The sequence below is a fragment of the Mastigoproctus giganteus genome, chromosome 11, assembly GCF_048544385.1.
Source record: "Mastigoproctus giganteus isolate SK-2022 chromosome 11, ASM4854438v1, whole genome shotgun sequence".
Taxonomy (NCBI): Eukaryota; Metazoa; Arthropoda; class Arachnida; order Uropygi; family Thelyphonidae; genus Mastigoproctus; species Mastigoproctus giganteus.
The window spans coordinates 174,528,787-174,546,745 of record NC_143585.1 but is presented as its reverse complement, the minus strand read 5'-3'; the positions used below and the strand labels follow the sequence as shown (position 1 = coordinate 174,546,745).

The window sequence follows — 17,959 nt, the reverse complement described above, 5'->3', positions numbered from 1 at the left end:
AGGCGCCTCCGGGTAAAATAATGGAGTCGCTGGTTAAAGATGCATTGCAGGATCATCTAGACAAGACTGCAGCAATAATTCAGACACAGCATGGGTTTGTTAAGGGAAACTGTTGTCTGACAAATTTGATAGGTTATTATGATGTGGTTACAAAGGAACTGGATGCAAAAAATAATTTTGATATCATATATTTGGATTTCAGGAAAGCTTTTGACACTGTTGCGCATGGAAGACTATTGTACAAATTGGAGCAGAATGGTATTAAGGGTAAGTTGCTACAATGGATAGAAGGATGGTTAAGTGCGAGAAGACAGAGGGTGGTAATCAATGGGTGCTGCTCTTCTTGGACTAATGTTATTATTGGAGTCCCACAGGGTTCGGTGTTAGGTCCACTGTTGTTTTGTATATTTATCAATGATATTGATGAAGGTATATCAGGCTTAATGTCGAAGTTTGCAGATGATACAAAGGTTGGCAGGGTTGTTAATGACAGTAATGGCAGTGTGCTACTGCAACAGGATCTGGATAATTTGGGTAGATGGGCTAAGAAGTGGCAACTGAAGATTAACCTTGACAAATGCAAAGTACTGCATATGGGTAGAAGTAACCCCAGAGAAAGTATGAACTGTGTGGTACTAGACTTAAGGTGGTAGAAAATGAAAAAGACCTGGGGGTAATTGTGCAGTCAGATATGAAGTTTTCTGAGCAATGCAGACAGGCTGCCAGGGCAGGTCATGGGGTTTTGTCAATGATATATAGGAATTTTGCTAGCAGGGAAAAGGAGGTGATTATCCCTCTGTATAAGGCTATGGTCTGGAGGCCTCATTTTAGGAAGGCTGTAGATTTACTTGAGCGTGTACAGAGAAGGGCAACAAGATTGGTGAGGGGAATGAAGGGATCCTCTTACCAAGAGAGGCTTAAGTTCTGCAAATTGCAGTGGCTGGAGACTAGGCACCTGCGCGGTGATCTGATTGAGGTGTATAAGGCCTTGAATGGGTTGAGCACGCTGAATTCTGATGGGATCCTTCCACTTGTTCAGATTACGAACCTAAGGGGGCATAAATTCAAATTAAGAAAAGACAGATGTAGAATAGATGTGCGGAAATTTGCCATTAGCCAGCGGGTGGTTAATTGCTGGAACAAACTTCCATCTGTCGTTGTGGAAGTTGATAGGTTGAATAAATTTAAGAAGGAACTGGACAGGCATTTGGAGGGAATGGTGTGTTTTTTTTTTTTTTGGCTGATGCTGCATAAGCTCATACATTTGCTTTCTTGCATCACATGCCACTACTACTACTACCATCTCCCACCGCGACTCATGTTGATAACACATGAGCGCATTCAGCCTCATTTTCGTGTCTTCCCTTTTTTATAAAACTCCATTCTTTCTGTAAGTCCTCTTTGAAAACACATTTACGTTTAGGCATTTTTTTTTATTAAGCAGCTTAAACTAATTTAAAAAACTTACACAAAAACTCGCTTATCTCTATCTATAAACTGATCGAGCCACGTGCACTGGGCCGACAGGGCTAGCCGAGTGGGTAAAGTACCTGCCCGGCAACCCAAAGGTCGCGGGTTCGATTCTCGCCTCGGGCTTGGATCAAAGTACTGCAAAAAAAAACCTTGGGAGGTGCAATATGGCCACAGAAGCCGATGCGCCAACAACTACCAAATCAAAAAAAAAAAAAAAAAAAAAACCACGTGCACTGAAAATAAAGGAAGAAAACACACGTCCAAACATTGAAATCGCTGAACTTAAACTAAAAGTCGAGTGAAATGAAACTGAACACGTAACATCGCACGTGCATACACAAGAAATGAAGACCTGCCAATCAATGCTAAACACCACCTACTCGATTATATGGATTAAGTTTTTTGACCATTATAAAGTTTATAGTGAGGTGGTCCCAAACCGTCAATGAACAGGCCACCTACAGGCTGTAACTGACGACGCGATAGAAGACAATGCTCTGGACTCTGCTACTACTTTTTTATTGTGTACAGATAAATTTGTGCAAAATTATTCATTATAAGAAACCGGGACCTTTAAGCACGAAAAAAATTTTCGGGACACCGGGACAGCTTCACATAAACCGGGACGAATCCCGGAAAACCGGCAAGTATGGACACCCTAGTTACATGGGACACCCAAACAGATACAACATATCTATATAGCATTTGGGCAGTAAAACTGCCTTATATTATAAATTCGTTCTTTTCCTTAACCCTCCTCCATTCAACCCTAGAAATTCTAATTATAGCCACACTAAAATTTAATCTTGTTTATTAAATAATTTGTGTGTGGCATAAATATTTATTTCGAACATAAACTTACCCCTACATATTTTGTCAGTTGAACTAAGGAAATACCATGGGGGTAATTGTGCAATCATATATGAAGTTTACTGAGCACTACAGACAGTCTGCAAGAGGAGCTAATGGTGTCTTGTCAATGATATACAGGAACTTTTCTGGCAGGGATAAGGAGGTGATTATCCCCTTATATAAGGCAATGGTAAAGCCATTACCTTGAGTACTGCATACAGGACTGGAAGCAGGGTGGCCATATTTTGAAAATTGGTAAGCGGGACAACTTGAAATGAATTGTGTAGTGTAGCATTTTTTCCTTCAAAAAAGTAAAAGAAAAATATAAAATTACAATTAAAATACATTTTTTTTAACAATCATAGTAATTACAGTATATATTATTTGATCGTTGTTAATATGTATTTGTCCTATATAAACTATAATATTATTTATAAGAGTTATTTAAAAAATAGTGAGGGAGACTACTTTATATTTTTTCTTTAGATTTCACTAGTTTTAAAATTTCTTCACCTTCCGAAGGTTCAAAAAGTTTTTAAATTCTGAACAGGACATGTAATAGTTTTCTTTCACCATAAGTTTGACTTTTAAATTTTCTAATAAAAGACGGTTTCTCTCTTTCCGCCAAGCAGTTTTCATTAAGCTGAAAACTCTTTCTGATGAAGCATTTGAATATGGTGCTTACAATTTTGAGAAAAATTGCACCCATTTTTTTTTTATCAACATGAATTTTCTTTTCTTTATTACTCAGTGACGAACAAAAATGCCTTTAGACTTTCTCATTTTTCTCTTGTTGTTATTTGGTTTTTAGGAGCATTAGCAACTAAGGCCATATTGCTCCGGGGATATGCGGTGGTCATTCTCTGACCATTCCGCATCCTCCGTATTTGGTGGTCACGAGCTCGAACCCTGGTCTAATCAAGAAGCGTATGCTACGCACTGCTTCTCTTGCCCACCTGGCTATGGAGACGCCATTTTTCTCTTATTAGAATTAATTGTTAACACACCTGTTAGATTCCAATAAGAATTAATTAAAAATACGTAAAATCAATAAATTAAGTTTTTTCCTTCTCTTATCGGGACAAATGATGGTATTATCGGGAAGCGGGATTTGAAGTTCTAAATCGGGACAATCCTGGCCATATCGGGACGATTGGCCACCCTGTCTGGAGGCCTCATTATATGATGGATGTAGAGTTGCTGGAACGAGTACAGAGAAGGGCAACGAGTTTGGTGAGAGGGAACAAAGGGTTGCTCCTACGAAGAAAGGCAAAGTTCTGCAAATAGCAGCATCTGGAGACTAGGCACCTGCAAGGTGATCTGATTGAGGTGTATAAGGCCTTGAATGGCTTGAACAAGCTCAGAGGGATTCTTCCTCTTGCCCAGATTACTCATATGGGCAAGAGGAAGAATCCCATTGGCATTCTCATCAAACTAAGGAAACACAGTTGTCGAATAGATGTGTGTAAATTTGCTTTAGCCAGCATGTGGTTGATTGCTGGAACAAACTTCAATCTGTTGTGGAAGTTGACAGCTTAAATAAATTCAAGGCAGGACTAGACAAACATTTGGAGTGAATGGGAAAGGGTTTTTTTTTTGGCTGATGCTGTTTAAACTTGCTTTCTTGTATCATATGCCCCTACTTGCTCATTTGTTGATCAGGTATTAATAATCGAGTCTTCTCATCAAAAGCATCGTTACAGTTTTGTGAGGGGAAATTTTCATTTTATTAATATTTATATGCATACACTTCTACACATGGTTAATGGGGGACATATGTCCCTTCTGCCCTCCTGTGAATATGCACCTACTCATCTCTTAATCTTTGTGGTTAATGATGTGAAATTCAAATCAGGAGAAATGAATTAAAAGTTGTAGTTAAAGTTAAAATGCCTTAAGGGAAAAAAGAAGTGCATGACTCTTTCCCACATCATACATGAATAAATGGTGGTGTAAGTTAAAAACCAAGAGTCTTGATGAAAGGCTATCGAAAACATCATCAGTTGGTTATTTGTGAACTTTTTATAGTGAATTCAACTCCCAAGATGCGTTGTTGGAGTCTGTGCTAAAATTAACATAAGTGACTATTAATATAGTTTACACGGGTGACCTGGCATTCACATAAGTGAATACCAGGCAGAACTAGACAAACATTTGTTGAATGGAAGGGTGAAATGGGAAGGGTTTTTTTTTGGCCGACGCTGTATAAGCTTGCTTTCTTGTATCATATGCTTCTACTTGCTCATTTGTTGACCAGCTATTAATAATCCAGTCTTCTCAACAAAAGCATCATTACAGTGACCTGGCATTCACATAAGTGATTGCCAGGTCACCTGTGTTGGTTGTTGGGTTTTATTGGCGCATTAGCAACTAAGGCTATAATGCGCATCCCCTGTGTAAACTATGCAGCAACCTAATGAAAGTGATTAATATTAAAAAAAAAAAAAAAAAAAAAATGGAGGTGGCACCCGTCTCCTCTCTGTTTGTATAATGATGAATGTAAGAATGACAAATGTGTAAGAGGGTGTTAACTATTATTCAGTCTACCCCAAAATATGTAAAAAAGAAGAGAAAAAAGTTTGATTGTGTAAATGCATGACAGGTGTGCATGTAGAGTGTTGTTCTAACAGGCCCCCCTAACTTGACTACAATTGAGAACACATATTAGGACCCCCCCCGCCTTGCTAACTAATATCATGCCCTCTGATCTGAAGCATGGTATGAGACTGGTTTCAGCTAACTTGGCCAATGTGGGATTACTTACAGAAAAACACTGAATGTTTACAGTTTGATCTACTTCCCCACATAGGGAAGGAGATCAAACTGCCCTAGCCCTATGTCTTTACTCCCGTATATTCTACCTTTTCACCTTGTGGGCTCTACCACCACAAATTTTTCTCTGTTCTTAACAGTCCCCCTTTGTAGGATGGACCAAAGAATGGCAATTTAGCCCCCCAGCAATTAAACAATAATCAATAGGTAAAATTGCCCAAGTTTCCCACCACGCCCAGACAACGACTTAAAAACTGTCAGGATTATCTCTTTCAGCCAAATTCTAGTGTATACCCCTCCCCCACTTTTTTTTTTAAGGCTTGTCACTGAAATCCTTGGAAATTAGGTGGTGGTGCTTGCCAGAGTACTTAAATAATCTACTGAGTGCCTGACCTGCCTCCTCGTGGCGAAGTGTGGACAACGGTGGTTCCCAATAGGGGGCCCAACGGCTAAATGGTCAGAGAAACAATAGAACGTAACGCTACACAACAGACTACTCCCCACACACTTTTTAAATCTCTGGCCTCCACAGTGTTCTGTGTCACTCACAAAGAATTCAACGCGGAGATGGGGGAAACCGCTGGTGCCGTCAGACAACTAACACACTTTACACTGTGTAGGACGGGCTCCTCCAACTAGGGTACTCCACTACCCCTTTAACTTCTTATTTCCGAGTGGAAAGTCTTCCTATCATCCACCTCTTTATCTTCATGAATGAAGATATGACCAGTGGTCAGCTGTGAATATTTTAACAATGGCATGCTTCCACCACGTTCACACTACTAGTCTGCCCAGAGCACTCACTAGTAGTGTGATTAGAACACGTGACGCATTTTTCGTGACCGGCACGATATCTCGAATCGGTCTGGCCATCATGCCGCTCCCCCTCTTTACAATGATATCTGGATACGATAGTATCTCAAGTTCTAACTTTTTAGATTTTTTTAAATAGTATAATGTCACAAGCATACTTCCTGAAGTAAGTATGACTGCAACAATACAAATTTTTGTCAACAATTTATTTTTTCGTCTCGCATTTTCGTAACATTCCATTGTTAGGTGCCCCGAACAGCTGCGTATGTCGTTTCAACTACAAGGTCGGTACTTCAATCGACGCTGTTTTCTAGACATTTAGATAAGTTACAATCGCAGGTACATACACATCAATTACTTTAGTTATCATAAATCCATTGTATCTTGTTTTCCAGAAATTATAAAAATTTGCGAATGTTCAATAAAATATTTACAATACAAAAGCTCCATTATTTCGTAATCATTATCTAAATCAAAATACCTAAAAGACAACGCGAAGGATTCACATAAAACCATCTACCGCATGTGCTTGGTACACGTGCCACTTTTTCATTTTTCTCCCTTTTTTTTTTTTAACAACTAGGGAAATGTAATGGATACATTTTTTTTCATGATGAAATTTTAATAATTCCCATATCACAAAAACTGTCACAAAACATTCTACAATATAAAAACAAATATTACATAAAAAACAAACTCTTCTAGAAAAGGTACACAATAATCACAGATTACATAAAAAAATTATTATACAAAATATTCAAGAAAAATTTATTCTAAAAATTGCCATATACAATTTACTTCTTTATTAATATTTGTTGTCTATCTTCAATATCTGCTTGACTCAATATCTGAGCGATAATTACAGAGGAATGATTTGACATAATGATCCACATCAAATTGAAGCAATGGTTTTCCATTTAGATGTATGGTCAACACCAGGGTCGGCTCCCGGGTACATTGTGCCCCTAGGCGACATTGACTGATGGCGCCCCTAGGCGACATTGATTTTTCTTGCAAGCTTTGTTTTTGGGAGGAGGAGGCGGTGTTGGCACCCCTAGGCCAGTGCCTACTCGGCCTTACCCTAAAGCCAGCCCTGGTCAACATAATCAGCAATGTGTTTAATTGTCAACCTTATTCATTCATTTATACAATATTATTCATTACGCTGAAAGCACTGCTAATCACAATGGTTTCAAAGATATTTCTGGCTTTTATAATTGAAGAGGGAATTTCTCTTGATTTTAAAGAAAACTGTCTTCGACAAAATCTCTAAAATCATTAATTTTTATTTCATATTTATCAGAAAACTTAAATTTCTTATTTGTTTTTCACCATCTTGGCACAGAGATGAAACTTCTTTCATATTCAGTGATTCCAGGTAGCGTACATTTAAAATTTCTTTCAATTCCTCATTGTCAATAGTATCATTATTTTCTTCATTTCATTTAAAATTATTCTGTTGCATTAATAACTTATCCTTAATAACATGTCACAAGGTAATTTTTTTAACATGTTCTTACTTTCGATTCCTTCAAATTCTGTCAACTTCACCATGCTCTCAATTTTAGCTTCATAATTTCCTTCAGAATTTTTCAAATTAGTGATAGCATTGATAGTTAGAATAATTAATTTATCTGATTTTACCATAGTGGTTTGGTTTTTTTTTTTTTTTTTTAGGAGCATTAGCAACTAAGGTCATATTGCTCCAGGGATATGCGGTGGTCATTCCCTGACCTTTCCGCATCCTCCGTATTTGGTGGTCACGTTTACCATAGTGATTCTGTAAAGCTTCTGAAAGGTAAGAGAGCTCCTGGAGGATGTCAATCATTAGTGCTAAATCGTTAAGAAATTCAAGATTGAAAAGTTGGTTTAATAATCCAGAATATTTAATTAACTTTCTGATTCAAAATGTTTGCACAAAGTGGGATAATTCCTCCAACCCTCGATTTCCGTTCATAAGCTACAAGCTGCCCATCGTGGCTCGAAAACACGACCATCTTTATAGTTTCCATATCAAGTTCTTTAGCATTCATCCTTGACTCATGCTGGTTTTTTGGAGATTAGTGATACAGTTTTTTTTTTTTTTTAATTATTGCCTGTATGCCATTATATTTTGGAACATTTTCTTCAAAGTGAAAGCTTAGATGCGGTTTCCAAATCTGCCAACATTTCATATTCGGAAAGTTTACTTAATATCTTAGTTGCCTCATCTCCCCTGCCCAATGTTGCAACTGTCACTAGTTCTTTGAATACTATGCAAAATATCGGAATAACTCAGATATTCAGCTACCGTGACCATATAAACATAGAGGGAGAAATTTACTGAAACACGTGGATCACTCACTCACTTCTCCGAAAAACATATGACTTCTTGTCGGAGTGAAGGGGAACTACAACACAGGTTGACTGAAGGCTATTATCCGTGTCAGGAATCTTCTTAATCCTCTGACTGGCTATTGAAAGCATATTAACTAGCGCGACTTTTCAGAATGTAGCTACATAGGTTTTACGGACACCATTAATGTTGTGGGACGGTAATCCCTTTCACCCTTAATTTGCGCTTCTAATTACCTAAAGGCCAGAGGTGAGGACAATGTGCACAAATTATTTAAAATGTTTCCATAGAAACCAAGGGGAATTCAAAAAAAATCGTTATGAAGAAGTTCGTTAAACAGAGATCCGACTATAATTAACTCAAAAATGAAGCAATTTTAAAATACATAACTGGTCGATTGTGCCATTAAAATGCTGGGTCTCTGTTGGCCCCACCGTAGTTCCGGCTCTAGATAGTCAATAATTAAATTCAGAATTTTATTTGTAAAATAAATATTCGCTTTAACAATGGGCTCACAAATTTTCAAAAAAAATAACAATGGGCTCTCGCAAGCCCACTATAGCTCACCACTGGATATGACCCCAGAATGTCAATGAATCCCACCAGAGGAAAGAGGGGAGATGGGGGGTGGAGACAGAAATCCATCTCTTTCCTCCTGCATGGGGATTTAAATGTAACCGGGTTTGAGTACCCAGTTCAGTTTGGAGCTACAGTATATCTTCATCAATGATCATTGTCAGGTCCATGTAAGTGTCGAATCCCGTAGGAAGGTCAAACTGCCCTTCCTGTTCTGGTGGCGGGATACGTTAGCTGGCAGTGGGAAGATTACTCCTCCCTTCCCACCAGGGGAAGGGAGGAGTAATCTTGCCCCCTTTCCAGGTGAAGGGTTGGGAGCGACATATTTACTTCATTCATAATCTGCACTCTCGCTCTACTTGCATTCTATTGTTATACCTTTTTCTTATATTTTATAATAATTTTTTTTTTGTGAAGTTTTATAAAGAGATATAAAAAAGATATTAAAAATGATATATATATATCTTTCTTTTTTTTTCCCACTCACTCATTCATCTTTTTTTTTTTTTTTCTCACACATCGGGGGGGAGGGGTACCTCCATAGCCAGGTGGGAAGGAGCAACATTGCGTAGCACACGCTTCTTGATTAGATTGGGGTTCGAGCCCGTCACAACCAGATACGGAAAGGTCAGGGAATGACCACCACATATTCCCTGAGCAATATGGCCTTAGTTGCTAATGATCCTAAAAACCAAACAACAACAACATCACACATTGGGGGGGGGGGTGATGAAATGGTGTGTAATGTATTTCAATTTGAATCTGTTCTCCCTCAGGTTCTTAGTCCGAGCAAGTGGAAGTATCCCATCAGCATTGAGTCTGCTCAAACCATTCAAGGCCTTATATACACCTTTGGTCCCCTTAACACTGATGGTTCGATTGTTGATCACACATCGAACAGCAGGTAGCTGAGATAGCTGAAAAACTGAATGAGTATTTTGCATCTACATTCACAGATGAGGAATTATTCAGGGAGGTGAATGCCACAAGTTTATCAAACTCTGCCAGAAAACAATGATTTTGTAATAACTGAGAGTAAAGTGGAGGAGAAATTGTTGAAATTGAACATAAGAAAGTTTCCTGGGGTGAATGGGATCTATCCAGTTATATTGAAGGAGGCAGCAAAGCAAGTAAGCAAACCCTTAGCCATAATTATGAGAGCATCCATAGAGTCAGGGGAGGTCTCCATTGACTGGAAATGTGCAAATATGACCCCAATTCACAAAGGGGGATAAAAGGGTGACACATAATTACACACCTTAGTTTAACTTCTGTTCCAGGGAAATTAATGGAGGCACTGGTTAAGGAAACAATGCAGGATCATCTAGACAAGACTGCAGTTATAGTTCAGCCACAGCATGGGTTTATTAAGGGGAAGTCCTGTCTGAATAATTTGATTGGATACTCTGATGTGGTCGCAAAGGAACTGGATGCAAAAACTAATTTTGATATCATATACTTGGATTTTAGGTAAACTTTTGATACTGTGGCACATGGAGCAGTATGGCATTAAGGGCAGGTTGCTACAATGGATAAAAGGACCATCGAGTGGGAGAAGACAGAGAGTAGTAATCCACTAATGTTATTAGTGGAGACTCCCAGGGTTCAGTGTTTGGCCCATTGTTGTTTTCTGTATTTACGAGGGGTTTCCGAAAAGTAAGGTAACACATTTTTTTTCTCTAATAATGGTGAAAGGGAATGAGATGAAATGTGGTGGACAAATAGACCTGTTAATAACGTTCAAAAATACTGCTAGTGCAGTGTTGCCGTACTGTTGTCTCTCAGCAGATTCCAGTTGCAGAATGGTGACTACCATGTGAGTGTGGTCCAAAACAGGTGTTTGTGAAATTATCTGCTTTTTGCAAGCAAAAGGGTCTTCACCAGTGACATTCACCGTGAACTGGTTGCTGTGTATGGCGAAAAGGTGATGTCAAAGAAGCAGGTGTGTTTTTGGTGCAATGAATTTAGAAGATCGACATCGGGCAGGCAGGCCTTCATCGGGCAAGACAGAAGACAACATTTCATTCATTAAGGGCATCGTTCTTGAAAACAGGAGAGTGAAACTGTGAAATTTCACAAATAGTGAACATGAGTAAGTAGACTGTTCATAAAATTGTTCACAATGTCCTTGGTTTTCAAAAGGTGTGCTGCCTCTATGTGCCCCGACAATTGTCACAGCAGACGAAACATGAGTTCATCACTTTACCCCGGAGAGCAAACAAGTCTCCATGACCTGGAAACATTCACAATCTCCTGTGCACAAAAAATTGAAAACTGATCCCAGTGTCTGAAAAGTCATGGCCACAGTGTTCTGGAATTGCCAAGGCATTCTGTTGGTGGATTTCTTGCCAAAGGGAGGAACAATCAATGCACAGCTTTACTGTGCAACATTGGAAAAACTGAAAGCCAACATTCGACAGCAAATGACCAGGACTCCTGACAAGCAGCATGATTTTTGTTACACCATAATCGTTGGGAAACTCTGTCACATCCCCCCCTGCAGCCCAGATTTAGCACCTTCAAACTTCCATTTGTTTGGCCCTCTGAAGAAATATTTCACCATGGATGAGGAAGTTCATTAGGCGGTGTGATGTTGGTACTGCGTGTGGGCACAGACTTCTTCAGTACTGATATTGATAAACTGATTGATCATTGGGACAAGTGCATCAATAAAACTGGAGACTGTGGAGAAGTAGTGCATGTTCACTTACTTCTTGGTGTGTAATTTCAACTTCGTATTATTAAACATCGTCGAGAGAAAAAATGTGTTACCTTACTTTTTTGGAAACCCCTCGTGTCAATGATATTGATGAAGGTATATCAGGGTTCATGTCTAAGAGTGTAGACGATACAAAGGTTGGCAGGGTTGTTAATGACATTAATGACAGTACACTGCTGCAACAGGATCTAGAAAAGTTGAGCAGATGGGCTGAGAGGTGGCAACTGGAGTTTAACCTTGACAAATTTAAAGTACTGCATATGGGTAGCAATAACCCCAGAGCAATGTATCAACTGGGTGGTACTACACTCAGGGTAGTTGAGAATGAAAAGGACTTGGGGGTAATCGTGCAGTCAGATATGGAGTTTTCTGAGCAGTGCAGACAGGCTGCAAGAGTAGCTCATGGTGTCTTGTCAATGATATACAGGAATTTTTCTAGCAGGAATAAGGAGGTGATTGTCCCCTTGTATAAGGCAATGTTTAGGCCACATCTTGAGTATTGTATACAGGTCTGGGGGTCTCATTTTAGGAAAGATGTAGAATTGCTGGAACCAGTACAGAAAAGGGCAACGAGATTGGTGAGTGGAACAAAGGGTTGCTGTTACCAAGAAAGGCTTAAGTTCTGCAAATTGCAGCTTCTTGAGACTTAGACACCTGCGAGGTGTATAAGGCCCTGAATGGTTTGAAATAGCTCAATGCTGATGGGATTCTTCCTCTTGGTGAGATTACTCATCTGATGGGACATAAATTCAAATTGAGGAAAGAGAACTGGAGAATAGATGTGTGGAAATTTGCCTTCAGTCAGCAGGTGGTTGATAGTTTGAAGAAACTTCTATCTGTTGTAGTGGAGGTCAACAACTTAAATAAGTTCAAGGCAGAACCAGACAAACATTTGGTGTGAATGGATGGGTGAAATAGGAAGGTTATTTTATTTTATTTTATTTTTTTGTATGATGTTATATAGCATCAGCCAAAATTAGTAGAGGCATATAATGCCTCTACTAATGCCAATGCCAAATAAAATGATGAATCCGTAAAAAAAAAAAAAAAAAAACAGATTCTGCACAGTTCTATACATAAAATGTCATCTTATTCATGAACTTATTATTTAATATGGAGGAGGAAATATATATATATAAGCTGATGCCTGAATTTCTTTTATTTCTACAGGGTTAAAAACTGGGCTGTAAATTTTGGGAAGAGCATTGCTGAAAGTAGTGCAGAAATTACATGCCTGACTACGATAGTAGAGGTAAGAAAAATATGAATTAATTTCTCTCAGTGTTGCTCTTTTGCTTAATCCTAATCTGGGCCAAACCAGAGTTTGACCCACATTAGGATTCTGTAATAGTGATAGCTAGTAAGTGAGTAACTCATTTTAGGATTGGTGTCATTTAGTTGAATAACTGACTTCAGTCATCATTTATTTAATGGCTAGAGCCATTGAACAGAGATATAACTACACCACTGGCTCTGCACCAACATGACAATGCTTAATTTTACAACAAAAAAAATGAGTGGATCCAACCAAGTATATCTTCTCAAGCTTCAGAATCTCCGAAAAATCTAATTTGTTCAGTATGAATTTGATTCTGTTGTTGGAAAATCCTCTAGCAGCCAGCATTGTTGAAGAAGAACTGTTTTAAAATATCAGCTCCATTTTTATCAAGACACAAAAATGACAGAAAGAGAATAAAGTCAGTTGTCCCAAACTTTTCGAAATAGTGCAAATTGCAATTTCAGTTCCATGTGTGACAATTTTTCTCAAAAGATGTAGAGGTCATCAACAAAAAGAGTAGCAGTTTGAGAGGTGACCAGGGTGTCTAAAAATCATATTTCATAAATAAAATCTAAAATGAAGGTTTTAAAACTTTTTTTTTTTACAATTTTTATAGTGAATTTCATTCTTTGTTCTTTAGTCTCTTGCTGTACTGTATTTACTACCCAGGAATTGTCTTTATAGTATTTTTCTAAATTAATCTTTTTTTTTTTTTTTTTTTTTTATGTAAACCCAAAACAAGAGGTATTAGAACCTATGGTACTTAGTACCCTGCTTGGGTTGCAGGTTGAGAAGACAAAAGAAGATATTTGTTGACATTGGACTTGAACTTCTGTAGACTGTAATTTTCAGGAAATATGTATGAAGGAAGGTTGTTCCAGAAAACGGCAGTTGAATGAATAAACGAGGAAGATGAAACGTTGGTTCTGTGAGTTTGAAGTTGGACATTAAATGGATGTTGGCTGGTGGCGGCACGTTTTCGGGCTGTTTTGAAATAGAGATCGGGAATTATAGAAACCAATTCAGAAGAACAGAGCCCATGGAAGTATCTGTAGAAGAGGCATGCAGCAGAAACAGTACGTCTTTGAAACAGCGAATGGAGAGACTCTGTTAGAGATGAATCATTAATTAACCTAACTGCCCTCTTCTGAATGGAATCTAGAAGCCTGAGAGAGGTTTTGGGGGCACTACCCCAGTTGTGGGAACAATATTCCATGGTAGGGCGGATTTGCGATTTGTACAGAGTGAACAGCTGTATGGAAGAAAAGTTTTATACCGAGAGCGAAAGAGAAAACCAAGTTTTTTAGATGCATAGAAAGCAATATTTGTAATGTGCTCTTGCCAAGGGAGATTAGAAGTCAGAGTAATCCCCAAAAGAGATATATCATTTTGCCTAGAAATCGGTGTGTCACCAAAGATAAGCATAGTAGCAGAAGAATCCTTTTTGCGAGATATAAGACAAGACTGAGTTTTAGAAGGATTGAAATCAACTAAGTTGTCTTTGTCCCACTGGAGAATTATCTGGAGATCGGTATTTAAGGAATTGGTAGCAGATTTTCGAGAAGTTGAAGCTGATTGAGCAGGGCAAGGTTTCTCAAAATGGAAGGTTAAATGCAATGTGCTATCATCAGCAACTAGGGATAGAATTTCCAGTCAATATACAAGAGGAAAAGAGTGGGGGAAAGACTTAAACCTTGGAGGACACCGGAATTAGTGAGGTAGTTAGAAGACAGAGAGACATCTACCACCACCCTCAGTGATCGAGCGGAGAGAAATCTAGATAACCAATTACAAAAAACAGTTGGCAAACCATAAAATGGAAGCTCGTTTAGAAGACCTTTATGCAAACACGATCGAAAGCCTTTGAGATGTTAAGTGCAACTGCTTGTGTTTCACTGAACTTTTCCATTGAATTAGTCCATAAATGGGCAACATAAGCCAGAAAATCACCAGTGGATCAACACTGATGGAATCCATGTGGGTGATCGTTGATCAGATGGAAGGTTTCTAGGTAGTTTAAGAGTTGGCGGTTAATTGATTTTTTCCATTTCTTTAGAAAGAGTAGAAGTAATTGCCATGGGACGATAATTGGATGGGAGGAATTTGTCACCCTTTTTAGGAACTGGCTGGATATGAGCAAATTTCCAAGCAGAAGGAAAAACACCTTTGAAATAAGAAAGTGAAAAAAGCGGCGAAAAGGCGGTTTTGAGAAAAAGTGGAGAAATACCATCAGGACCTGGAGCTTTCTTAGCATCAAGATTTGTCAAAATCCTTCTGACATCCTTTTGACGGAAGACCACAGGAGGCATGGAATAGAGCATGTTGGGAATGGTCGGAGGTGTTTTACCAAGGTCATTATTACATGAGTTGGAAGAAAAATGGGATGCTAGCAGGTCAGCTTTATTCTTGGCTGAAGTGACAACAGAACCATCTGGTTTGGACAGAGGTGGGAGCAATGGGAAAAGTTGCGACCAATAGCTTTGGCAAGAGACCAAAATGCTCGGCTACCATTAGGGCAAGAAGCAAGTTTTCTACTTTTAGCCTGTTCAAACTCTAGTTTGGCCTGATTAATAACTGCTTTACAATTGTTGCGTGCTTTGGTGTAGGTAGAAAATGAAACTGCAGAATTAGAAACAAGCCAATTATGATATGCAGCGTCCTTCTCTTGAACAGCCTTATCACATTTATTGGAAAACTGACGTTTAAATAAAGAACGAGACTTTAAAGTGGAGTGTGGGATAAAGGATTCCATTCCTGCAAGAATAATTTAACTGACACGATCTGAGCAAACGTTGACATCAGAAGTTTTGAAACAACCAAGGAAAAGAAGAAAAGAAATCTCGCAGGTCATCCCATTTCGCATTCTTGTAGTGCCAAACAATAGGAGGTTGGGAATAGCCATGATATAAAGGCTCCATTGGAGAAGAGATAATCACCAAGCTGTGATCTGAAGTATTGAGGTCCTACTTCGACCATGTACTTAGAAGGGTTGTTTGTGAGAAAAAGATCAAGCGTGTTGGCTGTATGGTTAGGATTGTCCGATATTCTTGTAGGTAAATGAACAATCTGTGCAAGATCATTTGTAATTGCAAAAGCCTCAGCATCTTGACCAGCTGGGTCGGTGTTACTAGAAAACGAAAGCCAGCTGGAGTTGTGATCATTAAAATCACCAAGGAAAATTACCTCACTGTTAGGAAAGTTGGACTGGAGAAAGTCAAATTGCAAAGAGAGGAAGTCAAAGAGCTCAAAGTGATTAGTGGAGTTGGGAGAATGATAGAGACAACAGATGAATTTGACAGAATGAGGTAGAGAGATTTTAAGCCAGAGAAGATCAAAAAGAGGAGATTCCAAATTACTAAGTCTCTTACAGGGAATATCGGAATGGACATATGCACAAATACCAGCTTTGAGGCGAAAGGAATCATACAGCGAATAATTTGGGCAACTGAGATGAGCAGTAGATGAGTTAACTGAGATTCTGTCAGAAAAAGTACATGGAGTTTGGAAGACCGCAAGTGGAAATGGACATTGTTGAGATTAGAATTGAGACCACGTATATTTGTGAAATGAATTAGAAAGTGTTTATCGTTTTGTTGCAATATTCTGTTTTTCATTTCTTCAAGCATGCAGAAATGAAATTGAAAAAAGGGAAAATTTCACAGTGTGACAAGTAACTCTCAGTTAGGAAGCATATTAAATTTAAGGTAGTGCATGCAGTCAACATGGGAGGCCAGTACAAAGTTGTCAGTTTGATGTGAAACAAGCACTGGAAAAGAAAAATTACAGAGAAATAGAGTGGGCCAGTAAATTAGAATATCTTATAATGGGGTATTTTAACTTTCCAGTTATTGACTGAAACCTGTGGGTTGGTTACTCAAGCACTAGCAAGACTTTGTAGACTTATTCGATGATTTCTACAGCAGAGAGAGAAAGAGAAAAAGAGAGGGTGGCAACAAGCGGATGCAATACTCTTAGCATTAGCATTAGTAGAGGCATGTGATGCAAAAAAGTAACTTATACAGTATCAGCCATCCTTTCATTCCAAATGTTTGCCTAATTCTGCCTTCAATTTCTTTAAGCTATCAACTTCCACAACAACAGATGGAATTTTGTTCCAGCGATCAACTACTCACTAACTAAAGGAAAATTTCTACACATCTGTTCGACAACTATCTTTCCTAAATTTCAGTTTATGCCCCCTCAGATTTCTAATCTGAACAAGAGGAAAAATCCCCTCTGCATTGAGCCTGCTCAATTGATTCAAGGCCTTATACATCTCAATCAGATCACCTCACAGTTGCCTAGTCTCCAGATGCTGCAATTTGAAGTGCTCAAGCTTTCGTCAGAACATCCCTTTGTTCCCCAGTCTTGTTACCTTTCTCTATACTCATTCTAGCAACTCTACATCATTCCTAAAATGAAGCTTCCATACCTGCACGCAGTACTCAAGGTGTGTGGCCTGACCATTGCCTTATACCTCCTTATCTCTGCTCGAAAAATTAGTCTATATTGTTGACGAGACCTCATGATCTACTATGTGAACCTGTCTGCACTGCTCAGAAAACTTCATATCTGACTGCACAATTACCCCCAGATCTCTTTCATTCTCCACTACATTTAGTGTAACACCACCCAGTTGATATGTTACTCTGAGGTTACTACTACCCATATGCAGTACTTTGCACTTGTCAATGTTGAACTTCAGTTGCCATTTCTCAACCCATCTGCTCAACCTTTCCAGATCCTGTTGCAGCAGCATACTGTTATTAATAATTGTCGTTACTGTTATTAATAATCCTCCCAACCTTTGTATTATCTGAAAACTTTGTTATTAAGCTTGATATACCTTCATCAATATCATTGATAAATATATAAAACAACAATATTAGTAAATTAATAAGAGAAGTTTACCTCAATGTAGTACGTAGAACACTTCCGTATGGTACCCTCCAGAAATTAAAACGGAAAAAACGAAAAAATCGACAACTTACTGGTACATTAAAGTAAAATATAAATAATTAAATAATCAATTTAACACAATTTAAAACAATTAAAATTCAAATTAACGCAATTAAGAGAATCTAACGAAAATATTCAAAACGATTTTCCTTCCTTCAACACGAAGCCTCAGTTCGTGCTT

General features: G+C 38.5%; 1 protein-coding gene across 2 annotated transcripts in view; it reads left to right on the top strand.

The window, feature by feature from the left end:
- The window catches only part of LOC150078580 (voltage-dependent calcium channel subunit alpha-2/delta-3-like), a 1,140,037-nt gene that overhangs the window by 124,293 nt on the left and 997,785 nt on the right, over window positions 1-17,959 (top strand). For both annotated transcript variants that reach the window (XM_090384275.1, XM_090384274.1), the window contains exon 2: window positions 12,711-12,792. In XM_090384275.1, coding sequence (XP_090240401.1) covers window positions 12,711-12,792 — 82 coding nt within the window. The remainder of the gene's footprint in view (window positions 1-12,710; window positions 12,793-17,959) is intronic.